A 26389-nucleotide genomic window follows, 5' to 3' on the forward strand; every position below is an offset into this window, starting at 1 on the left:
CATGACGCAAGATAGGAAATTCCTCTTAACAGTAGGCCATTGCTTTTAATCTTTAATACTAGCACTGCTTTTGTGTTAAAATGAGTTTCGAGTACTTTGTTGCCTCTTAAGCATTCTATTGCTGGAGAACAAGAACAAGTTGAATCCCATGAAGATCAGAAAACCCTTCAGTCAAAAACAGACAGACAGTCTGCCAGAGTCATTGGAGGAAGACGAGGTGGATTATAAATGGAAACCCTGCACTGTCTGCATCCCTCCTAATGCATAGGTAATAAAGATGTGTTTACATGTAGAGCTTGTTTAGCACGTTACACGCTATTTACCAATTTCCAGAAGCACACCAACCTCTTTGCCACTTCTCGCTGGATTCTCCGTACATCTGCAGTAGACACTGTTCCATTTTCTGCTCTTTTCACAGAGATGCCCAGCTCCTTCACAAGCCACTCCCCATCTTCTGAAAGCACACATCTGTTTCGAAGCAAAGTTACATGGAACTCACTTCAAGTCAGTTGCTTCAGTTTCTACTCTTACAACATTAATATAATGAAGTGTTACTGCAAAGAACTAGTAACCCATTAGGCACAATGGGCTGGCTCTTCACATGCAGTTATTCTTTATCATCAGTTCATAAAACAGGAGGAAAATTGCAATATACTTTTTATTTGTTTCCATTAAGCTGTGCCTGAGTCTGTTTATCCTGAAGTCAACCCCACTGAAGGAAAGCAGTTTAACTGACCATTATTACTTAGTTGTTTGTGATGAGTACAAATAAGCTGCTGCATTTCCCAAACCGCAACACTGATGCAATTTCAAAAATGCTTAATTAGCTGCAAAGTGCTTTGTGATAATGAATGGTGCCCATCATTTTTGCCTAGAAAAATCAGTTCCTCCCATTCTCCTTTTCACTAGAAATGCATCTAATCATCTCGTGATATCATTTGTTTTGTCCATTGCACTTCACTACTTTCCTCATTCAACTTAGAGTTATACACTCAGTTATATGGCACAGCAAGAAACCATTTGGTCTAACTTGTCCAAGCCAACCAGATATCCTAAATTAATCTCGTCCCATATCCCTCTAAACCATTCCTATTCATACGCCCATCCAGATGCCTTTTAAAATGTTGTATATCAGGATTTGCTTTTTAAGCATGGACAGGCTTCTGCCATTCATGATCTAAAATCTTACAGGACTACTTGGATGAGGTGCAGGCAGAATATTAAATGCTTAAGGAAATACAATTGTGAGGAACATTTCTGGAGATATGAAGGAAAACAGTATTCCTGAAAAGTAGTAGATTCAATTCACTGTGGATTTGCCTATTAATTATTTAACCATTCATGTACTGAGAACTTTTTTTTTCCAAACCCTTAGTCCTATTTAATCTGACAGAGCCAGACAACAAAAGTCCCACATGGCAGTCAGGACGTTCATGAAAGAGAATGGGTGTGGCTGCACCATGATATCTCTCAAAATCAGCATGAATGGGAGAGCCAGAGAGGAGCTAATGCAAAAACACACAGGCCCACACAATGGCAGTGCACACATTATGTGCCTGGTTATGCCATCAAATGCTTTAGATGGTGCTGGGAAGCATGAGACTAAGGCCAAAAAAACACTTTATTGTAACCAGCTATTTGTCACAAAGAATAAGAAAGTGTGTAAATGGTCGGAAGAGAGAGTGAGCTTACCTTCGAATGCCTTTAGTTGCGGCATACATGTGCCGTGCTTTCTCTTCAGCTTCTTCAGACGTCAGACGGTGATTAAACTGCATTAGGATCCTTTCTGCGAATGGCTGCCCAGCACCGTATATACGTCCATAATTGAAAACCTTGGCATGCTCCCGACTGATTCCCACAGTGGCAGCTGTCTTGCTATGGAGGTCTGTACCGCTGCTCTTTTTCCCCTGAAGCGTCATCCAGCCAAATGCAGTGCAGCCTGATGGGAGAGGGATGCATGAGATGTTATTTACAGGCAGAAGTTTTAAAAAAAAAGTCAGTAACCTGAATGGTTCACTAATTACACCAGGCTCCGTAGACAGAGACAAATAACTTGTATTCCCCACTGAAGAACAATCTCCATCATATCCCATATCGCAGGAGGGTTGGAGGTTGACAGGCAACCTTATAGAAGTTTATAAAATAATGAGGGGTACAGATGGGAGTTAATGGTAGTTATCTTTTCCCTTGGGATGGAGAATTTCAAATTAGGTGCCACTTTTTGAAAGGAAAGGAGTGAGGTTTAAAAAGGACAGAAAGGGCAAATTTTTTATAAAGAGGGTGGTTCACGTGTGAAATGAACTTCCATTGGACGTAGTAGATGCAGGTACAATTACAACTTTTAAAAGACATTTGGATAAGTATATGAATAGGAAAGATTTGTTGGGATATGGGCCAGGAACAGGCAGGTGGGACTAGTTTAGTTTGGAATTATGGTTGGCATGGACTGGTTGGACTCAAGGATTCATTTCTGTGCTCCATGACTCTATGTTTTCCATTGACACCACTGTTTCAGCCAGTTATGTGAACATACTAGGGAACTTAAGGCAGAGCTCAAAAGTCTATTTATTCAAGCAAACCAGTTTATTTGTGCCACAAGTGGAGGCTGTTTAAACAGTGCAATAGAGCATTGAGCATGTAACAACACCAAGTGGACTGCAGCTCAAGGCAACAGCTCACCACCACATTCTGAAGGGCAATTGAGGAATGGTAACAAAATGGTGACTTTCCAGTGATGCCCATATCCCAAAAAAACAATTTTAAAAAGTGATATTTGCAAAGTTCTACAAAATACCATAAACAGAACTAATGGCTGAAACTGCAATATCTTCTGATAAAACACAATGATTTCTACTGTAGAATACAGTGAGCAGTCATGATTGACTCTCCATTCTAGTCAGCAATAGTGGTGTCATAATACGCAGGCTACCCGTGTAGTCTATCAGTCTTCTAAACCCCAGGGACAATCCAGAAGTTAATTCGGATTTAATTACACTAGACTGATACATATTATTGCAAATGGTTCAACTTCCCACTTTGTTCTGTCAATTTCAACGAGCTATTCAACTCGTGCAGAACAAGAGACAGTTGTATGAAAGGGTCAAATAAACACTATTTCTCAAAGACAAAACAAAGTGCTATTTATTGAGATATCACAATAATCAATAATTACTCCACTATAGATACACTGGCATATCTCGGTTCCTGAATGCTTGAAAAGTATTATCTGACAGCTTGCCATTTCAGCTTTAAACAAAGATAAAACAAAGACAAGGACACAGTGAAACAATGTGTTTTTAAACCAAATTCTGTAGGTTAAGCTGTAAATTAGTAAAGATCAGTAAAGAATGTGACTGATTGCAAATGTAGGAAAAAAATTTAGAAAACTTCACGTCCAAATCATGTAAGGAAGTTGATAACGTAAAGACATGGATTTTTTTTTATTATGTAGTTGTGAAGTGTTGAATCAGGATGCTTACATATGATATCACCACTGTGAAATAAATGACCTTGTCAATTTGTATTTGGTCCTATACAACTAAGTTTGTTGTTAATTTTTCTCTTGGCAAGTTCCTTTTGATTACTCTGCAACACAGTAACTCTGTTGTTAGCATTGCTACCTCACAGCGCCTGGAACCTGGCTTCAATTCCACCCTCGTGTGACTGTGCGGAGTTTGCACACATTCTCCCTGTGTCTACGTGGGTTTCCTCTGGGTGCTCCAGTTTCCTCCCACAATCCAAAAATGTGCAGGTTAAGTAGACTGGCCATGCTAAATTGCCCATCTCAGGATGTTTAGGTTGGTTTGGTTAGCCATGGGGAATGCAGGGTTACAGGGATTGGGTAGGGGAGGGCAGCCCTCAGTGTGGACCTGATGAGCAAAATGGCCTGCTTCCACACTGTAGAAATTCTACTAGTCTACTCTTTTGCGAAATGATTTTTGTCATTTTCCAAAAGAAAAAAAAGTTAAATAAACACAAATTTAATTGGTTTCCTGTGGAGTGAGGGAATGAGAAAGCATATATATGTGAGGATGCTAAATATCCAGCTCCAGTAACAAGGAAATAATTGATACCATCCCGTTGAACCAATTCAACAAGATACAATAAACTTCCCAGAAATGCTTGGGAACCAAAAGGCATAGGGAAGGCGGAATTGAAGGAGATTAGTATTAGTAAAAAGAAAAACTGTGCTGGAGAAATCAGTGAAAGCTAATAAAACCCCCAAGGCCAGACAATCTACATCCCAGAATACTAAAGGAGGCGACCATGGATACAGTTGACTGTCATTTTTCACAACTTTGTAAATTCTGGAACAGTGCTGACATATTGAAGGGTGGCAGATGAAAGCTTACTATTCAAAAAGAGAAAGAAAACAGAAAACCAATTAGCCCAACATCAGTATTAGGAAAAATACTGAATTCTATATAGTGAAGGATGGGATAAGAGCAAAAATCAGAAATAAAAACAAAAATAAAACTTAGAAAATGCCAATGGGATTACACAAAATTAACATGGATTAATGAAAGCAAAATCATGTTTGACAAACCTACTGGAGTTATTGAGAAGAGGGAAGTGTGTATTTGGATTTCTGAAAAACTTTGCGATGAAATTCCACATAAAGCATTAGTGTGCAAAATAAAAGCACAAGGGATAAGGGAAAATATATCAACATGGATTGAAGAATTGGTTGTCATACAAGAAACTGAGTATGAATAAATGAGTGAAAGGCAGTGACAAGTCGGATACAGCAGGATGCAACGCTCGGGTCCCAGCTATTTACAATGTATATCAACAATTTGAATGAGAGAATTAAATGTAATATTTTAATGTTTGCTGACGACAAAAAGCTAGACGGGATTTTGACTGGTGAGGGCTACATAAAGAGCCTTCAAGATGATTTAGACAAGTTGATTGAGTGAGCAAATGAATAACTATTGCAGTATAACTTGGACAAGTCTGAGTTATCCACTTCAGTAGGAAGAACAATGTCAATATTATTTGAATGGTGATATTTGAGAAATTTTGATGTATTAAGGTACCCCGACATCCTTGTATACAACTCACTGAAACTCTTTGGGCCAAACTGCCTATTCCAGCTCCCACCCTCTTTGTTTCTATAACAAAGTGACCATAGGGTCTTACAAAGTGAGTTGATGGAAGGGTTTAGGGAGAGAATTCCAGAGAGAGTCCTAGAGGATGATGACGCTGGTAATGGAGCAAAGGAGTGGAAGAAGTGCATGAAAACCACAGACACGCAATCCACTTTGTATCAAACACTACTGTTTCATCTGATACCACCTGTATAAAATGGAAAAATACAACATGTTCATGACGACTCCATGGAGAGGCTGAAAAATTTGTTTGTGAAACGTATGCACAAAGACAAAGGCAGTCAATTGGGAGTGCTTTCTTGATATGTAAATTGAATGAGTTAGATCTGCTATACGTCCACCCCTCCATTTCACCAGCTTACCATGTATTCTAGCAAAATGGGCTTCTCCAAGAATAGCAGCAATCCAGAGCTCCTGAGAGTCGACATCTGCTCCGATCAAGTGGTACCCTGGTGGTACTTGAACCATAGCTTTTAGTTCACTACCCACACGATCAGTCTGAGGGGGAAAGGAATACAATCCGTTTATATTCTTTGCTGGGTTAACAACAGTAGCTTCACGATGACACTCTTCCTAAACCTTTCCATCAACTCACTTCTCTTTTTAAGACCCTATGGTTACTCCAACATAGAAACTAAGCAAGTGGGAGCTGGAATAGGCAGTTTGGCCCAATGAGCCCACTCCACCACTCAATATGATCATGTTTTATCTTCTATCTCAATGCCATGCCCTCGCTTTCTCCCCATAACACCTTGAGCTTCTAGACATCTCTTCATTTCTTAAATATATTCATTGTCTCATGGTGGAGAATTCCACAGGTTCACCATCATCTGAGTGAAGACATTTCTCCACATTCTCAGTTTGAAATGACCTACCACATATTTTGAGCTCATAATCCCTCATTCTGACCAAACACAGTGCCCTGGGTAATAATGTGTTGTGTGGTCTCAGAAAATACATCCTGAATGTGTGCGGTTAGCTGATGGGGTGCTACTGCTGGACTTGGGGGGAGTGGAATTAGAGAAAATCAGCTGATAATCTTGTGTGGATGTTACATATTCTGGCAATGATGCCAATTCACTCCTATCCACGTCCCACAAGGACACACTTCAAACAGCACCTAAATATTTAGGGTATGTCTGATTTTTATGCTGAAACCTACCTTTGTAACTTTGTTAACTTGACCCATACATAAATGTGAGTTCATTCGAATCTCTGCTATCCATAAATCAGCCCACACCACCCATCATCCTATGTCCACCAACCTGCACTTGTGCTTGATCACATTCAATTCTGAAATGCTCAAAATTCTCTTCAAATCCCTGCATGGCCTTTCCCCGCTCTATTTCTCTAACCTCTTCCAATCCAAAGATACTCTGCTTCTTCTCCATCTATTTTAATTGTCCTACAAAGGACAATGGTTTAGATCCTACACTGTTGAGAATTTTTTCCCTAAAGATCTCTGGCCTGCTCTTTGACAAGTTTATGAAATTTCATCAGTCTTCCTCGAACTACTTGTCTTTGGTACCTAACTTTGCTGGATAATATTATTGCTTACGCCACTTACGATGTTAAATGCACCATATGAAAGCTGCACGTGGTGGCACAGAACAAAACAAAGAATCAGAAGCCAGCTTTGCACATGACCAACTTGGTATTCCCACTGATGTGAACAGAAATGACAACTGGATGAGATGCAAGGCAGGGTGCTGTTGATTGTAAAACTGACAAATATATTTTTGCACAGTCATTAGCCCTTGTCTATAGCATCCTGGTTCACATTTGAAAGCTGGCTTCTTGGTGTGGGAAATTGCGTTGTCTCGGAAAAGGTTTGTGTTTTCTGAGAAATGCTTAAAAATTTGATGCTCACACATTCATTCTGACACACCATTTAGAGCTTGTATAATACCCAGCTGCAGGAACACATCTGACCTGATCAGGACCAGCACCGAACATTAACATCCTGATGAACGAAATAGGAACTGTGCCCTACTTTACAGCTTCTGGTAACATTCAGCATGCACAAATTCTTTGGGACTTTTTTGGTGGAGAGTTAGTATTGATTAGAAAGAAAGATAGATTTTAATGGCACTTCTCACAATTACCAGATGTCACAAAGTGCTTTCCAGCTTATGAAGTTTAATCACCTTTTATATAGGAATTGTGGTAGCCAATCATAGTCATACTGCACAGAAACAGACCTTTCAGCTCAGTATGTCCACACTGGCCAACAAACACCAAACCACACTAATCCAATTTACCTGCCCTTGGTCTGTAGCCTATGCCCTGGCATTCTAAGTATTATATCCAGATGCTCCTCAAATGTTGAGTGTATCTGCCTTCACCACCGTAATGGTCTGGCAAAACTATGGTGACCTATAACAATTCACAATACGCAAGATGGTTTGTGATGTGATAACACTTGAATGTAAATCCTTATGAAATAAAATTCTCTATTTAAGGGAAAAACACCTTCTATACTTCTACCACCCGCTGGGAGGGGAAAAAATCCTCAGATCGTCTCTAAACCACTTACTCCTCATTTTAAACTTGTGGTCTCTGATCTTAGATGTGTCTGCCATGGGGAAAAGACACAACTTACTCTATCTATGCCTCTCAGAATTTTGCATCCCTCAATCAGATCCCTCCTCAACTCCAAGGAAAACAAACCCAGCCTCTTCATACCTGAAATTTTTCATCCTAGGCAACATCCTGCTGAATCTCATCTGCACCCTCTCCTGAGCAATCACGTCCTTCCAGTAGCGTAGTGTCCAGACCTACATACAGTATTCCAATTGTGGTTTAAACAATGTTTTATGAAGTCATTACAAAAATTCCTTGCTCCTATATTCTACATCCCAACTAACGAAGGCAAGCTTCCCATATGCCTTCTTCACCACCCGGGCTACCTTGACTGACACCTTCAGGGATCTATGAACTTGTACACCAAGGTCCCTTTGTTCGTCAAGTCATTCCTAGGGACCATGGTGTATATCGTTCCATTATCAGTCCTCCCAAAATGCATCACCTCACACTTATCAGGTTTAAATTCCGTCTGCCATTGCTGTGCCCAATTTACCAACTAATCAATACCAGACTGTGGCCTGAGACCATCCTCTTCACTATCATCACCATTAAATTTTTCTGTACATCTACAAACTTACTAAATATACCTATGACATTCACATCCAAGTTGTTAATGTACACAACAAACAGCAAGGATCCCAGCACTAATCCCTGCGGTACACCACTCATAATAGGCTTTGAATCACAAAAATAACTCTCCACAATCAGCTCTTGCCTCCTACTCCAAAACCAATGTTGGACCCAGTTTGCCAACTTGCCTTGGATCCCATGGGCTCTTAGCTTTTGGACAAGCCTTCCACGTAAAGTCCATGTAAACCACATCAACTGCATTATCCTCATCAATATATTTAGTTACTTGTTTTTAAAAACTCAAATAAATTAGACAGGCAGAATCTCTAACAAATGCGTGCCATCTATCCCTCCCTTTCCACGTGTTGATTGATCCTGTCCCTCAACTTTTTTTAAAACCAATAAATTTCCCTATCACGGACAGCAGACTAACTGACCTGCAATCATCTGCTTTCTTGACCAAAGGGTCCACATTAGCTAACCTCAAATCATCTGGCACTTCGCCAGTGACCAGCAAAGTATTAATTATCTCCGCCAGGATCCCAGCAATCTCCTCCCTTGCCTCCCATAGCAGTCCGAGACACATCTCATCAGGCCCTGGAAATTTATGTACCTTTATGTCCACTAAAACATTTAATACCTACACTTCATTAATCTTAACACATTTTAGAACCTCATGATCCTGAATGAAACTCCTGGAAACAATGTCTTTTTCCTTTGTGAATACAGATGAGAAATATTAACTTAACACCTCACCTATGTCCTCTGGGTGTATGCACAGACTGCCCTCTTGGTCCCTAATAGGCACAAATCTTTCCATGGTAATCTTCTTACTGTGAATAGTAATGTCTTGGCAGTTTTGCCAAAGGTATTTCATGGCCCTTCCTCGCCCTCCTAATTCTTTTAAGCACTGCCAATGCACTCCAAACTTTTGAAGGTCCACTCATGTGCATACTGTGTTGCACCAACACATGCTTCTTTCTTCATCTTTATCAAACTTTCACTATTCCTTGACATCCAGGGTTCCCTGGGCTTGCTGCTGTTGCCCTTCACTCTCAGGGGAACACACTTCCCCTGAATTCTCACTCTACTACTTTTAAATAATTCCCACTTTCCAAATGTCGACTTATGGCATGTACAACAAACACCCACGAACAGTAAAATGTGATAATGTCAAGATAAAATATGTTGTGACGATGAGTGAAGGATAAATATTGACCAGGACACTAAGGATAGCTTTCTTGGTCTTCTTTAGAGTTTTAGCGGGAGATCTTCAAGAGTGCTTTCCGGCATGGAGATGATCTGAAGGAAAACGATGATGGTCTGAATGGCAAGTTTGCAGATGACACCAAAACTGGCTGAGTTGCAGATAGTGAGGAAAATTGTCAAAAGATACAGCAGGATATAGACAGATTGCAGATTTAGGCAGAGAAATGGCAGGTGGGAGTTTCATCTGGACAAATGCAAGGTGATGCATTTCGGAAGATCAAATTCAGATGCAATTTATGCAATAAATGGCAGAATTCTTAGGAGCACTGACATACAGAGTGATCTGGGCATACGGGTCCACAGATCCCGGAAAGTGGCAACACAGGTGGATAAGGTGGTCAGGAAGGCATTCAGCACGCTTGCCTTTAAATGGATCTGGACATCAAATATGATAGTGGCAAGTTTGGGTAACCTAAGGAGGGCAGGAAAAAGTTGTGACTGTAAAAGCTGCTCCTTTTTTGAGGTATTTTCAGTATTGGAGCTGACTTTCTGGCATTCTAGGAGCAGTAATTTACTGTTTTATAAGCTGTTGCATTGTTTTGGAACAATGGCACTTTAAAAAGGGAGAAAACAGTCAGAAGTAGTGACCACACAAGAAGTGATTCAAACAGAGAAAGAAACCTATACTGCTTCTGAGCCAACAACAAATCTGCATAGCTAATGCCTTTGCTGTTTGACTTTAACTATCTCTGGACAGAGTTCAGCTAAGAAAAATTAACAAACAGCAAAATTCACAGCAGAGCTTGGAGAAATCTCACAACAGGGGAGCAGCTAAGTGGTTAGATTTTAAGTGTAACATTACTGTTGTTTTTGTAACTCAACAACAGTGAGTAGAGTGGGTTCTTTTTTGATTATATGTTTTATTAGGCTCTGTCCCTTAATTAAATGTTAAAAATGTAAAGCATGGGTACTATGTAGGCCTGGAGGAGTGTTTTATACATCAGTAAGACTGAGCTATTTTGTGGGCCTGTGGATTGTTAGTAGAGTGACGTGCTCTTTCTGTCAGATGAGGGAGATTGGGGAGAGTATCCATGTTCCTGATAATTATGTCTGCAGGAAGTGTGTTTGGTTGCAAGGACCGATTATGGACAGTCAACATGACTGTGTGTGAAAAAATCGTGTCTCACTAACTTAATTGAGTTTTTTGAAGAAGTAACGAACAGGATTGATGAGGGCAGAGCGGTGGAAGTGATCCATATGGACTTCAGTAAGGCGTTTATGGAGGCTCTTCATAGTAGACTAGTTAGCGATGTTAGATCACACGGAATACAGGAAGGACTAGCTGTTTGGATACAGAACTGGCTTGAAAGTAGAAGACAGAGGATAGTAGTGGAGGGTTGCTTTTCAGACTGGAGGCCTGTGACCAGTGGTGTACCACAAGGATCGATGCTGGGTCCGCTGCTTTTCATCATTTATACAAATTATTTGGCTGTGAACACAGGAGGGATGGTTAGCCAGTTTGCAGGTGACACCAAAATTGGAGGTGCAGTGGACAGTGAAGAAGGTTACTTCAGAGCACAACAGGCTTTGATCAAATGGGCCAATGGGCAGAGGAGTGGCAGATGGAGTTTAATTTAGTTAAATGTGAGGTGCCGCAGTTTGGAAAAGCAAATCAGGGCAGGACTTGTACACTCAATGGTAAGGTCCTGGGGAGTGTTGCTGAACAAAGAGACCTTAGTGTGCAGATTCATAGTTCCTTGAAAGTGGAGTCACAGGTAGATATGATAATGAAGGCGGCTTGGTATGCTTGCCTTTAATCGGTCAGTGCATTCAGTATAGGAGTTGGGAGGTCATGTTACTGCTCTACAGGACATTCTTTATGCCATTTTTGGAATACTGTGTGCAACTCTGGTCTCCCTGCTATCAGAAGAATGTTGTGAAAAACTTGAAAGGGTTCAGAAAAGATTTACAAAAGGATGTTGCCAGGGTTGGAGGGTTTGAGCTATCGGGAGACGCCGAATAGGCTGGGGTTATTTTCCCTGGAGCAGAGGCTGAGGGGTGAACTTATAGAGGTTTGTAAAATCACGAGGGACGAGGATAAGGTCAATAGACAAAGTCCTTTCCCCAGGATAGCATGGTCCAAAACTGGAGGTCACAAGTTTAAGGTGAGAAGGGAAAGATTTAAAAGGGGCCTAAGGAGCAACTTTCTCATGCAGAGGGTGGTGTGTATCTGAAATGAGCTGCCAGAGGAAGTGCTGGAGGTTGGGACAATTGCAACATTTAAGAGGCATCTCAAGGCATATATGAATAGGAAGGATTGAGAGGGATATGGGCTAAATGCTGGCAACTGGGACTAGATTAATTTAGGATATCTGGTCAGCATAAACAAGTCAGATTGAAGGCCCTGTTTCCATGCTGTACATCCCAATGACTCGATATTATAGCAGCATAAAACTTTAGTCAGGCCATATTTGGAATATTGCATGTAGTTCCAGTTGCCACACTGCCAGGAGGATGTGGATTCTTCAGAGAGGGTTTACCAAAATGTTGTGTGGTCTGGAGGGTTCTAGTTGTGAGGAAAAGTTGGATAAACTTGGATTGTTTTCATTGGGGAGAAGACGGCTGAGGGGCACCTTGATAGGTGTACAAAAGGATCAGAGCCATATATACAGTGGATAATCAGAGGCTTTTGCCCAGGGTGGTGAGGTCAAGTACAAGAGCACACAGTTTCTCCAGGTGAGAAGGGGGAAATGTTTAGGGAAGACATATGGGGAAACTTTTTCACACAGAGGATGGTGGGTGCCTTGCAATGCACTGCCTGTGGAAGTGGTGGAAATAGGTACAATAGCAACGTTTAAGGTCTATCGTGTTGGACACATGAACAGGAGGTGATCACAGTGATAGAAACCATGTATGGGTAATAAGTAGCAGGTTTGGTGGGTGGAAAGGCCAGTTCCTGCGCTGCATTGTACTGTATTATTGTATATTGTTGTGTTCCTACAAGCAGAGAGATGGTACTTGGCTGAAAATCATCACGTCAGCAAGTGCAGCACTTTCTCAGTACTGTTATTAGAATATCAGCCTCGACTAGCACACTCAGGTTCTGGAGTGGAACTTGAAACAGTAACCAAATCTTTCTTGTGGTGAGTGTGCTACCAACTGAGCTAAATGCAACACATTAATGATAGCAGTCATGCATTTGTCCAGCACAGTTTCAACACAGAATAATGTTCCTAATGCAAGGGCTGTGCAAACCACTTCCTGCAGTTGAGCACTGTGAGGAACATAAGGCTAACTGTGTTTATAGGAAACACAGTCTATGGTACTAACATTGTCTGTTAGTGTCACATACCCTTGCATTGCTGGCAGTTAGCCAGGTGGGCTCGACTGCTCGTCGAGTCACTGTGCCAGCTGTGATGACTTGTGGTAAAATAGCTCCATATTCGTTTTCTTCATCGTAGGAATGATGCCTGTAATTGTGAAAGTGAAACATTTAACATAACATAGCTAATAATCTAATGTTGTTCAATATCAAGGTTGGGCTGACAAGTGGCAAGGAACATTTACACTGCACAATCGTCAGGCAATGATCATCTCCAACCAAACAGGATCTAACCATTACCTCTTGATATTCAGTGGCATTACTGTTGCTGAACTGTCCTATTATCAACGTCTTGAGGGTGACCACTGTCCATTTCATGTAATGGACAAGCCATTTAAATACAGTAGCTAGGAATACAGCAGCAAGTAATCCAACTGACTCCCCTAAGCCTGCTCATCATCCACAAGGCACATTAGGATTATGATGGAAGATCCTCCTTGCCTGGATGACTGCAGCTCTAATAAGACTCAAAAATCCATGACAAGCAACCTTCTGACTGACATCACATCTATAAATACACACGTCATCCGCCAACAATGCAGAGTAGCAGCAGTGTCTATCATCCACAGGATGCACTGCAGAAACTCACCAAGTTTTTTTTGACTGCACCTTCATAACTTATGACCATTATTATCTAGAAGGATAGAAGCAGCATATAAAGAAAACAACAATACCACCTTTATGTACCCCTCCAAGTCACTGACTATCCTGACTTGGAAATAACCTTCAATGTTGTTCAGTCAAAATCTTGGAATTTCTTCCCCAACAATATTGTGGGGACTGCTAACACCAAAAGATTACAACAGTTCAAAAAGGCAGTTCACCAACTTCTGAACAAGGGACAGGCAATAAGACCATAAGACATAGGAGTGGAAGTAAGGCCATTTGGCCCATCAAGTCCACTCTGCCATTTCAATCATGGATTCCACAATGAATTTCAATAAGTGCTGGCCCAGCCTGCGACTCCCACATCCATTGACCGAATACCAAAAACACACCCTAAGATGTTACTACAAGGTTCAGTGAGCAGAGCATCACGAGGGTCCCAGTATATTCTGGTTGAAGTTAAGTTTTCCAGACAGACAATTTCCTCTCTCTCATTGTGAGGAGCAACCTTAGCCTAATGCCAGCATCAAACGATCCCAGTTAAGAAGTTACTAGAGGGACAATATCAGGTGAAGGCAAATCTGAGCTAACTGTGATTACCTCCCTAGTAAACAGCCAGACAGCATTCTAAGTTCACAAATAAAGAACCAAATGTTTGAATAGAGCCTGCTTGAGAAACAGACTCCTGCAAGAGACATCAGGAAGGGACAGCAAAACAACAAATGGAAAAGCCCAAAGGCTGGTGATAAATTACTATACACACCTTGTGACTATTCGAGGTAGCTCGCTTTTCCTCAGCATCAGAACTATCTGAGAACTGCAGAAGCAAGCAAATTGGTTTATTTCATTACACAGCTCAACAACCTTCTGCTGTCAACATTTTTCTTGAGATTTATGCTACTGATGTTACTATCAACTGCAATCAGGTTTAGAAGTCTGACATATGGTAGAATTACTGTCGTAGTAAAGAACACAACATCCAACTTTGTGGGACCAGCAGGTTCATATGGATTCTGAAAATGTTTCATCTTCAGAGGGGAACGGGCATTAAACAATGCCATTGGTTTTTTTGACAATTGTTAGCAATTACATAGAAATGAAATATTCCCTATCAAGTAGTGTGCTTTCTTGGCCAAACATTATGGCAATGTTGCTATATTGCTATCATGCCAGGAGGGGGAGTAATTGTTGATGAAGGAACGGACTCTTCCTTCTGACAATGAGGTGAGGCAGAGACATCATTCTCTAATGCCCAGTCCTTCTCAGTCATGTGCATTCAATAACAATGTAATGAAACGTCCCAAGACAGTTTACAGTAGACACATAGCACTAAACCAAATTAGCAGATACTAGGCCAGAAGACCAAAACTGGATTTTAAAGGAGACACAGTGTGGAGCTGGAGGAACACAGCAGGCCAGGCAGCGTCAGAGGAGTGGGAAAGTCCATGTTTTGGGTCAGGACCCTTCTTCAGAAAGGGTCTTCTTCTGACGAAGTGTCCTGACCCGAAACATCAAACTTTCTTGCTCCTCTGACACTGCCTGGCCTGCTGTATTCCTCTAGCTCCACACTGTGTTGTTTCTAACTCCAAAATCAGCAGTTTTTACTACCTCTGGTTTTTAAAGGAGTTCCTTAAAGAAGAAAAAGGTGGAAGCAGGTCAGCAAAGTGTGGCAAGGGAAGTTTAGGCTTTAGGACCCCAGCAGCTGAAGGCATGACCACCAATAATGGAGCAATAAAATGGGAATATGCCTTAGCTTAGAGGAGTCCAGATATCTTGGATATCTCATTCACAGGAAAGAAAGTGACCCAAATTCAAGACCAACTATTCTTATTGACTGTCTAAAATGGAATAATCTGGAAGGATTTTATGGATCAGAATACAGACAATATTATGTGGCATCTGATCTGATCTGTTTCATGCTGACACAGAATGTTGGGTTCTATTCCCAGGCAATGGCAACACTCATTTTACTGAGCACAAACAATTCACAGGCCATTTGCAAGAAACTGTACGTGACCACAATTACTCAAGATCAAACTTTTAAAGATCAGCATCCCACTCCTGGAATGAGGGGTTATCTTTTCAGGAAAAGGTTGGGGCTGAATCCATTGGAGTTAGATGAATGAGAGGTGATCTTATTGAAGATCCTGAGGGGATACAACAGGGTGGATGCTGAGTAAGTTATTAACCTTGTGGGGGAAACTTGAAGTAAGCGATAGGTCTCAAATTTAAGATGAAAATGAAAAGGATCATTTTCTCTCAATAGAGAGATTTGTCTGTGGAATCCTGTTCTCAAAATGGAGGAGGAATGGGGTCATTGAATTTACTTAAGGCTTTGTTAGACAACTTCTTTATTGACACAAAAAAATAGGGTCAAGGGCTTAGAGGGGATAGACAGAGAAAACAAAAAAAAAAGTTGGAGGTCACAGTCAGATCAGCCATGATCTTATCAAATGGTACAGTGGGCTCCAACAGCCAAATGGCCTGCTGTTGCTGCTAGTTCAAATGTTTGTATTACTTTCTCTGCCAACACCAAGCCTGTGTGGATAAGACTGTGAGCTTATGTGTTAATGTCAATTTGAGTTCAAATGAGAGCAAGAGAGCGAGAGAAAATCAGCAATGACCTGATTCTTTTTTGAGCGTTCCTCCAGAATGAGATCATCTTATTGATTTCCAGCGCTCTAGTTGCATTTGTTGCATTGGTGCTCGTCTGCAATGTGCCATCTTCCATCTTGGAGAGAAAATCCTTTGCAAAGGGGCTTCCAACATTATTCTGGTTCCCATCCTGACATGGGCAGAGAAAGAAAGCACGCAATTTTATTGGCATGCCAATACTGAGAAAATGTTGAATGGGTATCTGAAGATCAGAATCTCAAGTTTAATTATCAGAGATTATGGGAAACTATTGCAGCATGTTAACATCCCATCCACATGCCCAGTTCAACAGTGGTATCATTATATTGTAGTTATATTACTGGACTAGTAATCCAGAGCTCTGAGTAATGATCTGAAGACAGGACTTCAAATCCCATCAGAACATTTAAATTCAATTAAATAAATCCAGAATAAAAGACATTACTTTGGCGATAGGTGAAACTGCTGGATTGTCATAAAAACTCAACTGGTTAATTAGTGCCCTACCAGAAAAGAAAAATCTATTGCCTTTACCAGGTCTAGGATATATGTGACTCCAAACACACATCAAGTTGTTTAACTTGTAAATGCCGTCTGAGATGGCCACACAAGCACTCAATTATATTTTAGCTGGGACAACATCACCACTTTTCCGAATGCAATAAATGTAGGGCTTGGCACAGCCTCTCTCAAGTGATGCTGCACACGATTACTTAGATTTTGCTGACAACAGTGAATCACACAATTGCACACACCAAGGTCCCACAAACTACATCTCTCATTTCTCTTGTCCAACATTCCCAATCTGTGAACTGCTGAGCACTAAGCTTGCCAATCATCTTCTCAATTTAGTTACTCCATCGACCATTGTTCTTTGCATTCTGTCAGATCACTGAGAATGGGAAATCATGTCTTACAAACTTAATTAAGTTTTGAGGATATAACCAAAAAAAAATTGATGAGAGCAGTGTGGTAGATGTTGTCTACATGGACTTTAGTAAAACCTTTGAGAAGGTTCTGCATGGTAGACTAGCTAATAAAGTTAGATCACATGGGATCATGAAGATATCATGAGATCTTTTCCTCAAAACTGTTCTGAGGAAGGGTCACCAGATCTGAAATGTTAACTAAGTTTTCTCTTCACAGACGCTGCCAGGCCTGCTGAGCTTTTCCGGCAACTTCTGTTTTTATTCCCGATTTACAGCGTCCACAGGTCCTTTTGTTTTTATTTGGATACAAAACTGGCTTGATGATTGGAGACAGAGGATGGTGGCGGAGCGTTGTTTTTTGGGCTGAAGGCCTGTAGCCAGTGGTGTTCCACAGGGATCAGTACCAGGTCCACTTTTGTTTGTCATTTTTATAAATATTTGGATGAGAAATTAGGAGATGTGGGTAGTAAGTTTACAAAGTACACCAAATTTGTGGTATAGTGGACAGTGAAGAAGGTTATCTTGATTAATTGGGCTATTAGGTTGAGAAGCGGCAGAGAGAGTTTAAATTTGGATAAATGTGAGATATAACATTTTCATAAAAAACAAACTAGGGCAGGACTTATACAGCTAATGGTAAGGCCCTGGGCAGTGTTGCCGAACAGAGACACCTAGGGGTTCAGGTACATAAAATTCTTTGAAATTTGCATCACAGGTAGACAAGGTGGTTAAAAAGGCGTTTAGCATGTTCGCCTTAATTGCTCAGACCAATGAGTATCAGAGTTGGGACATCATGTTCAAGTTGTACAGTGGTGAGGCCACTTCTGCAGTACTGTGTCTGGTTGCCCTAGTGTGGGAAGCATATTACTAAAGTGGGGAGGATTCAGACAGGATTTACCAGGATGTTGCCAGGACTGGAGGATCTGAGTTATAAGGAGAGGCGAAGACTTTTTTCACTGGAACGACGGAACTTGGCGGAGATGTGGGCGGTGACCTCACAGAGGCTTATAAAATCATGAGGGGCATTAATAAGGTGAATAGCAATGGTCTTTTTCCCTAGGTTGGGGGCGTTTTTTTTGAAAGAAGGTGGAGGAGGAAGATTTAAAAGGGGACTCGAGGGGCAGTTTTTTCACCCAAGAGGGTGGTTTCTACGTGGAACGAACTTCCAGAGAAAGTGGTGGGTGCAAGTACAGTTACAGCATTTAAAAAGACTTTTGGACGCGTATACAAATAGGAAAAAAGTATAGATGGATATGGGCCAAACACAGGCAAGTAGGACTAGTTTAGTTTGGGAACATGGTCAGCATGGACTAATTGGATCAAAAGGGTCTGTTTCCATGCTGTATAACTCTGTCAATAACCACAAACAATAATGCCTTTAAGGTCTGGCCTCACGCTATGCATAACTACAACTGCTCTCCTGAATTATCTGTTCCTTTGACTCTTCCTTCCCTTTCCCTATTAATGGCTATAAGTTGAGCCACCCAAGACCTTTAATCTGAAATTTCCTCCCGAATTCCCTCTTCCTCTTCATCTGCCTGTCTTCCTTAAAACCCTGCCTCTTGCCTCAAACTTTTGACATTGCACCTTAGAACAGAGAACATTACAGCACAGTACAGGCCCTTTGGACCTTGATGTTGTGCCGACCTGCCATACCAATCTGAAGCCCAATGGACCAAACTCTTGTTTGATTAGGCCTGTGTGTTTTCCCTTAGTGAATGGCACCATCCAAATGCAAATGCATTTGCTGACATCCTTCACTAGTTGCACCGTTCATTGACACTAATGGACCAACAGGATGCATCGGCAGTCGTGTGAGACCTGCCCACGGAATATTGGAAGTTACCCAGAGCCATCATCATGAAGTGACAAGGAGAACAAAGCAAGATTAGTGTCATCAGGTCAACCAAGAGCCAATCAGCATCAAAACATTAAAAAAAACACAAAGTAAAGGAAGTGAAAAATAACAAACCTTGTGTGGAAGTTTGAAAAACCAGCATCCAGGCACATTGACCTCATTATACGGACCATTTCCACGGTGACACGAGCAACAGCTGTCCTCAAGAAACTCCGGTAGCTGTACCTCCCAATTTTGATCCGAAAGAAAAGTAACAACATTCTACATCACTAGAAATTAGATCAACTGATTCTGTTGAACAAATCAGCAACCATAGCAATTTACAGTGCAGGGCAAGAGTCCGAATACAACGTGGTCTTTCGGACATGGAGTAATTTTTCTGCAGGTGTTAAAAACAAGAGATGTTAGGGATCTGTTGAGGGTGTCATGATACCTTAACAACGTTACAAGTTTTAAAACCCATAATATAGGGGAGGCAAATGGTATTATTGCTGGATTATTGTCACTATTCTAGAGACACAGGTTATGTTCTGGAGACCTGGGTTCAAATCCTGTCACGACAGATGATAGAATTTGAATTCTAAGAATTTGGAATTCAGAGTCTAATGATGACCGTGAATCCTTTGCCGAATGTTATAAAGCAGGGAAACTACCCTCCTCACCTACACATGACACTAGACCCACAGCAATGTGGTCGACTCTTAACTTAGGGATGGGCAGTTCTGAGGAAGGGTCACTGGACCCAATACGTTAACTCTGTTTACTCCTTCACAGATGCTGCCAGACCTGCTGAGCTTTTACAGCAACTTTGTTTTTGTTCCAGATTAACAGCATCTGCAATTCTTTTGGGTTTTGTGAGCAATAAATGCTGGCCTAACCAGCAACGTCTCGTGACTGAATTTAAAAAAAGGCCATCAGAAATTGAAATTAGGCAAACAGGTGGACAAACACCAGTTTACAGTGAAGCCTGCATGATTCTGCTGTACACACTTGGCAAGCAGAAAGAGATTACACTCACCCACGTCGGTACTGGAAGTCTTTTGTATCAAGTAACCAGGTGAGATAATGCCAGATGCCTAGTTCGCCTGTTTGAAACACCTTGCAGAATGAGCAGCAGAGAAAAAGACATTTTTTTTAAAAAGAAAAAAAGGACAAGCAGGCATAGAGCTTCACCTGTGCAGAATTCTTCACACTCCCATTACCAAAATCAGCTTCATGCTCAGTCTCCAAGTGACTCAGCTCCTCCACCTGGTGGCAATGAATAAAGTCATCTCACACATCATAAAAAAAAATTACTCAGGAATTCTGCTGCTCATATCCCTACGCAAAACTGATTTGCCGTTTGACCTCGTCCCTCTGCCCGTGGAGTAATCACTCCTGTTGGCGTGTATTCTCACTAGCACCCTTCCCACTTTTTCCACCTTGTTCCAAGTTGCTGTTTCTCAGGCATGGATACATGGGTAAAATATCAGCGAGGATTTTTACATCTGAGGGCATCAGCATTCGGTCAGATTAGTCTTGCAGCCCTGATTGACAGTGGCTCCTAGTCTGACAAGTCTTTGATTTTAAAATTCTCGTTCCTGTTTTCAATTTCCTTTCTCCCCATTTCTACATTCACCTCCAGCTCTACAATTCACAATCGCTACACTCCTAATGATTGTGCATTCCTGATCTTAATTGCTTAACCTTGTTGGTTCTGCCTTTAGATGCCTAAGAATTCTTGCTCTAAACCTCTACATCTCTTTTTCAAGGGGTTTCTTAAAACCTAGCACTTTGACTAAGCTTTTGGTGTCCTTTCTTAAGCTACTTCAACGATTCCATGTTTGAAGTGCCTTGGTTTGCTTAAGCCTGCTGTATAAACAGAAGCTGTTGCCAATTCAGTACACTTACAAGTCCACACATACACTTTATCAATCATGAGTTGATTTTTTTTCAGCAGTCTTGACAAAAAGACCTTAAATATTAACAGTTTCATAATCCACAGATGCTGCTTAAATTAGTGAGTATTTTCAGCATTCTCTGTTGTTTCAGATTTCAGACAGAGGATGTCAAAACAGCAAATTACCAGGAGTATAATAAAATGTGAGGCTGGACGAACACAGCAGGCCAAGCAGCATCTCAGGAGCACAAAAGCTGACGTTTCGGGCCTAGACCCTTCATCAGAGAGGGGGATGGGGGGAGGGAACTGGAATAAATAGGGAGAGAGGGGGAGGCGGACTGAAGATGGAGAGTAAAGAAGATAGGTGGAGAGAGTGTAGGTGGGGAGGTAGGGAGGGGATAGGTCAGTCCAGGGAAGACGGACAGGTCAAGGAGGTGGGATGAGGTTAGTAGGTAGCGGGGGGTGCGGCTTGGGGTGGGAGGAAGGGATGGGTGAGAGGAAGAGCCGGTTAGGGAGGCAGAGACAGGTTGGACTGGTTTTGGGATGCAATGGGTGGGGGGGGAAGAGCTGGGCTGGTTGTGTGGTGCAGTGGGGGGAGGGGACGAACTGGGCTGGTTTAGGGATGCAGTGGGGGAAGGGGAGATTTTGAAACTGGTGAAGTCCACATTGATACCATATGGCTGCAGGGTTCCCAGGCGGAATGAGTTGCTGTTCCTGCAACCTTCGGGTGGCATCATTGTGGCACTGCAGGAGGCCCATGATGGACATGTCATCAAGAGAATGGGAGGGGGAGTGGAAATGGTTTGCGACTGGGAGGTGCAGTTGTTTTTTGCGAACTGAGCGGAGGTGTTCTGCAAAGCGGTCCCCAAGCCTCCGCTTGGTTTCCCCAATGTAGAGGAAGCCGCACCGGGTACAGTGGATGCAGTATACCACATTGGCAGATGTGCAGGTGAACCTCTGCTTGATGTGGAATGTCATCTTGGGGCCTGGGATGGGGGTGAGGGAGGAGGTGTGGGGACAAGTGTAGCATTTCCTGCGGTTGCAGGGGAAGGTGCCGGGTGTGGTGGGGTTGGAGGGCAGTGTGGAGCGAACAAGGGAGTCACGGAGAGAGTGGTCTCTCCGGAAAGCAGACAGGGGAGGGGATGGAAAAATGTCTTGGGTGGTGGGGTCGGATTGTAAATGGCGGAAGTGTCGGAGGATAATGCGTCCTCCTCCCTCACCCCCATCCCAGGCCCCAAGATGACATTCCACATCAAGCAGAGGTTCACCTGCACATCTGCCAATGTGGTATACTGCATCCACTGTACCCGGTGCGGCTTCCTCTACATTGGGGAAACCAAGCGGAGGCTTGGGGACCGCTTTGCAGAACACCTCCGCTCAGTTCGCAAAAGACAACTGCACCTCCCAGTCGCAAACCATTTCCACTCCCCCTCCCATTCTCTTGATGACATGTCCATCATGGGCCTCCTGCACTGCCACAATGATGCCACCCGAAGGTTGCAGGAACAGCAACTCATATTCCGCCTGGGAACCCTGCAGCCATATGGTATCAATGTGGACTTCACCAGTTTCAAAATCTCCCCTTCCCCGACTGCATCCCTCAACCAGCCCAGTTCGTCCCCTCCCCCCACTGCACCACACAACCAGCCCAGCTCTTCCCCCCCACCCATTGCATCCCAAAACCAGTCCAACCTGTCTCTGCCTCCCTAACCGGTTCTTCCTCTCACCCATCCCTTCCTCCCACCCCAAGCCGCACCCCCCGCTACCTACTAACCTCATCCCACCTCCTTGACCTGTCCGTCTTCCCTGGACTGACCTATCCCCTCCCTACCTCCCCACCTACACTCTCTCCACCTATCTTCTTTACTCTCCATCTTCGGTCCGCCTCCCCCTCTCTCCCTATTTATTCCAGTTCCCTCCCCCCATCCCCCTCTCTGATGAAGGGTCTAGGCCCGAAACGTCAGCTTTTGTGCTCCTGAGATGCTGCTTGGCCTGCTGTGTTCGTCCAGCCTCACATTTTATTATCTTGGAATCTCCAGCATCTGCAGTTCCCATCATCTCAATTACCAGGAGTGTCTGCCACATGGTTGCTGAACTTTAGATTAATATAACTTGTGTGGATCCTCCTTGCAATTTGTAATGACTCAAGTTAAACGAGACGAACAGTTAACCTTTTGTTTAAATGTCTCTCTAAAGGAAATGTTGAGTAAAGCAACAAAGTTGTTATCAAGTACAGATATTAAGATTGAAAAGCCTGGAAGCAACATTCTGATAAATCAAAGATTACAACCAGAGAGAGAGCTTTAGACATAATTAGTCTAGAGGGTTCAGGAGGGCGATTCGTAGGCTTGCAAAGCAAAAAGGATACGGTGGCATTACAGGCTAAACATTTTGACAATGGTACCCAGAAAAGGACAGCAAGAGACAGAGCGTACAGGCATAAAAACTACAGCAACAAATGGGGTCAAAGTGGGGAAAAAAGAATGGTAAAAAGGCAAACTTTATAGATCAATACTTAATTCATTGTTTTGAAACCTATGCACATTTAACAGCACAAATGAAGGTTAATGAGTATGATCTCATTGACACTGCAGAGACAGTGTTATAAAGGGGGTCAAAGCGAGGAACTAAAAACTTTCATGAGTATGTGACCTTTTGAAAGAACAGGCAGGAAGGGAAGGATGGTGAGGTAGCTTTGTTAGTACTAGATGAAGTAGTACAATAGCATGAAACGATCCAGGGTTGGATAATATAGAAGCCATTTAGGTGGAAAGATGTACTGGCATTGGAGGCAGTTCAGAGAAAGCGTACTAGGTTGTTAGACCTTGCAGCTGTATAAGCATGTGACTTTTTAGAACTTTTTTTCTTGAACAAAACTGATATCATCTCCATTGATGCTGCCTGACCCACAGTGATCTTTTTGTTTTCAGTACAGATACCAGCATCTGCAGTAATTTGCTCTGTAATATCACTACTCCTTTGTCGTGGCACCAACATCTGCAGCATTTTGCTTTTACTATTTCTGATTTGTTCCATACTGACTGCTGGAACACAAACTAATTATGAAATACTTCCCGTTGCCTGAACTGAGATCAATTATAACATGAGACACCAACTTAACCTGGCCTCCTTAAACCAGAACATACGCAATTTCGGTTTTGTATATAAAATGCGCAACATTTCATTATGGAGTTCCAAACGACTTTAAGGTCCTTGATCTGCCTTACTGACTTTTACAAGTGAGTACAGAGGAATAGGAGTATGCAATGGATCAGATTTTGCCAGATCTGCCTCAGATTTACCTTAGCTCCATATCCAATGATAAACATACTTTGGAACAATACTAAGCCAGATATTACAACAAAATAGGACAGGCCAGATGGTCATTTCCTGTCCAACAATTCTTTACATTCATATGGTATGCCACAGAAAGGAAGATCAAATTATAAAACAAAATTAACTTTAACCAACTCTCACCATTTCCCACATGTTATTCTCGGTCAGCATGAACGCATCACTGGTTGACATCTCTGATTTGTCAGTTTGTCCTTGTGATTTCTTTTTGCAATGTTCCTGGTGCAATAGCTCAATGGCTCTGCCAAAGAAAGAGCAAAAGCTAAGACAGAAACAATACCCTGTCTGCATCACCACCGTTGTACATCAGTAATAAAACAATACTGGAAACACACCGCTCATCTATGAGTACTCACAAGAACATAATCAAGATTCATGTGCTGGTTAGGGCTCTGTCATGGGGTTAGGTACTGTGTAGGGGAATGTTATAACAAGACGTAAAATTTGTGTATGAATATGCTACCCATAACAAAAGCCTGCAGTTTCATGGTGCATTTATGGTAGTAGCCACCCCAAACTTCTATGTAGGACTATTAACAAACAAAGCCTAAATTGCCACATTAGGAGCAAGTGGAACCGATAGCTATTGTCCAACTGTTTGGCCATCATTAAAAGGAGATACTTAAAGAAGCAAGAGAGAGAGCTGGAGAATTGGAGAGTCTTAGATAAAGAATTCCAAAGTTCATGCCTAGGCAGCTGAAGGCACAGCCATTAAAACGATGAAACAAATGAACTAGGAGATGCATGCAAGACCAGATGAGAAGGGGCACAGCGGCTGGGCCCAGGGCATGACGAGGGGGCAGGTCATTGCTCAACTGAGAACGGCTGAAGTTAGGCCTTGGTGCAGGTCATGGCTACAGGCTGCAGAATTCTGGACAAGCTTGATGAAGGGTGAAAGATGAGAAGTCAGCCACAAGGAACACTCAAGCTCAGGGGTAACAAAGGTTTGTCTGGTTCGAAATGCATCTGATGGACTTTATGGACTGCAATTAGTCCAACTGTTGAGTGTCTTCACATTTCCCTCCTTGTAGAGACCATTGTGAGCCTAGACCACAGTTAATGCATGCTTGTCATGAATAAGCACCCTAACTGACTCAGGGCTATTTTTAGTTACTTAGTTCAGGGGATTGGAAATGGATTATTTTGCTCAGTTTGGCCCAATATCATAGGAGTTGGCACTGCCAACCGATCAGGAAACTGCTTTAAGTATAATCAAGAAATAAAACCATTTGATTGTCAAGCATTGCGTACATTGCATTGGGTATAAGAGTCAGGATGTCATTTGGCAGCTTTATAAGGCTTTAGTTAGGCCACTCTTAAAAGAGTATTGTGTGTGCAACTTTGGTCACCACATTGCAGGGAGGATGGGGAGGCTTTGGAAAGGGTACAGAAGATGTTTACCAGACTGCTGCCTGAAACAGAGGCTATGAACTGTGAGGAGAGGCTAAAAAAAACACACAACAACAACTCTGGTTGTTTTCTCTGGTACTGCAAAGGCTGAGGGGAGATGCACAGATAGGATTGACAGGCAAAATCTTTTCCCCAGAGTTGAAATGTCTAAAACTAGGGAGCATACATTTAAGGTGAGAGGGGAGAAAAGTGAGGGATAAGTTTTTGTTTTTATACAGAGAGTGGTTAGAATCCAGGACGCGCTGCCTGAGTGATGGTGGGGACAGATATGATAGGGGCTTTTAGATAAGCACATGAATGTGCAAGGAAAGGAGGAAGGGATTAGTTTAGTTTGTCATCATGTTCAGCATAACATTGTCGGCTGAAGGGCCTGTTCCTGTGCCGTACCGTTCTATAAGCGCACTCCAGTCATAGGGGGAAATGCTTATGACTATGATGGATTAAACTTATTTACCTGTACGGGCAAGAAGGTGCATCTGTATCACTGGGGTTCGCAAGTAGATTGTCCTTTCTTCCCGGGACCAGATAGCCCCACCCATGGCTCTCTGAATAGTGCAATGGGAATCCATCCCAGGTCAAACGCATCAGCTTTGGAGTGACCCTCATCTGGAGGCTAATGAGGCTGGGCCCTGGCAGCCATTGTGGATCATTCCACTTTAGGCACAGTTTCCGATACCATCTGCAACAGCACAGCAAAGAAGTGGGTTCAGCAGTTCACAAATCTCTGTCGGTAGTTTCCCGTGCATTCTTGTGACTGGATTGCTTAGCTAACTAAGCTGTTCAGCTCAATTCTGACTAAATTCAATATAAATTTTCAAATGTTCACCCTCGCTGGTTCACAAGGTTATGGAGGGTAATAAC

At 42.3% G+C, this 26389-nt stretch overlaps 1 protein-coding gene across 1 annotated transcript in view; it reads right to left on the reverse strand.

Annotated features, from left to right (window-relative positions):
• Window positions 1-26389, reverse strand: part of polg (polymerase (DNA directed), gamma) — a 53014-nt gene that overhangs the window by 5364 nt on the left and 21261 nt on the right. The window contains exons 10-19 of the mRNA XM_048562651.2: window positions 25983-26207; window positions 24242-24359; window positions 20059-20133; window positions 19000-19110; window positions 16089-16249; window positions 14228-14281; window positions 12829-12946; window positions 5474-5609; window positions 1693-1939; window positions 346-468 (exon numbers count right to left, since the gene is read on the reverse strand). Of these exons, the coding sequence (XP_048418608.2) occupies window positions 346-468; window positions 1693-1939; window positions 5474-5609; window positions 12829-12946; window positions 14228-14281; window positions 16089-16249; window positions 19000-19110; window positions 20059-20133; window positions 24242-24359; window positions 25983-26207 (1368 nt within the window). The remainder of the gene's footprint in view (window positions 1-345; window positions 469-1692; window positions 1940-5473; window positions 5610-12828; window positions 12947-14227; window positions 14282-16088; window positions 16250-18999; window positions 19111-20058; window positions 20134-24241; window positions 24360-25982; window positions 26208-26389) is intronic.

Source organism: Stegostoma tigrinum, chromosome 33, assembly GCF_030684315.1.
Source record: "Stegostoma tigrinum isolate sSteTig4 chromosome 33, sSteTig4.hap1, whole genome shotgun sequence".
In the NCBI taxonomy this organism is placed as follows: domain Eukaryota; kingdom Metazoa; phylum Chordata; class Chondrichthyes; order Orectolobiformes; family Stegostomatidae; genus Stegostoma; species Stegostoma tigrinum.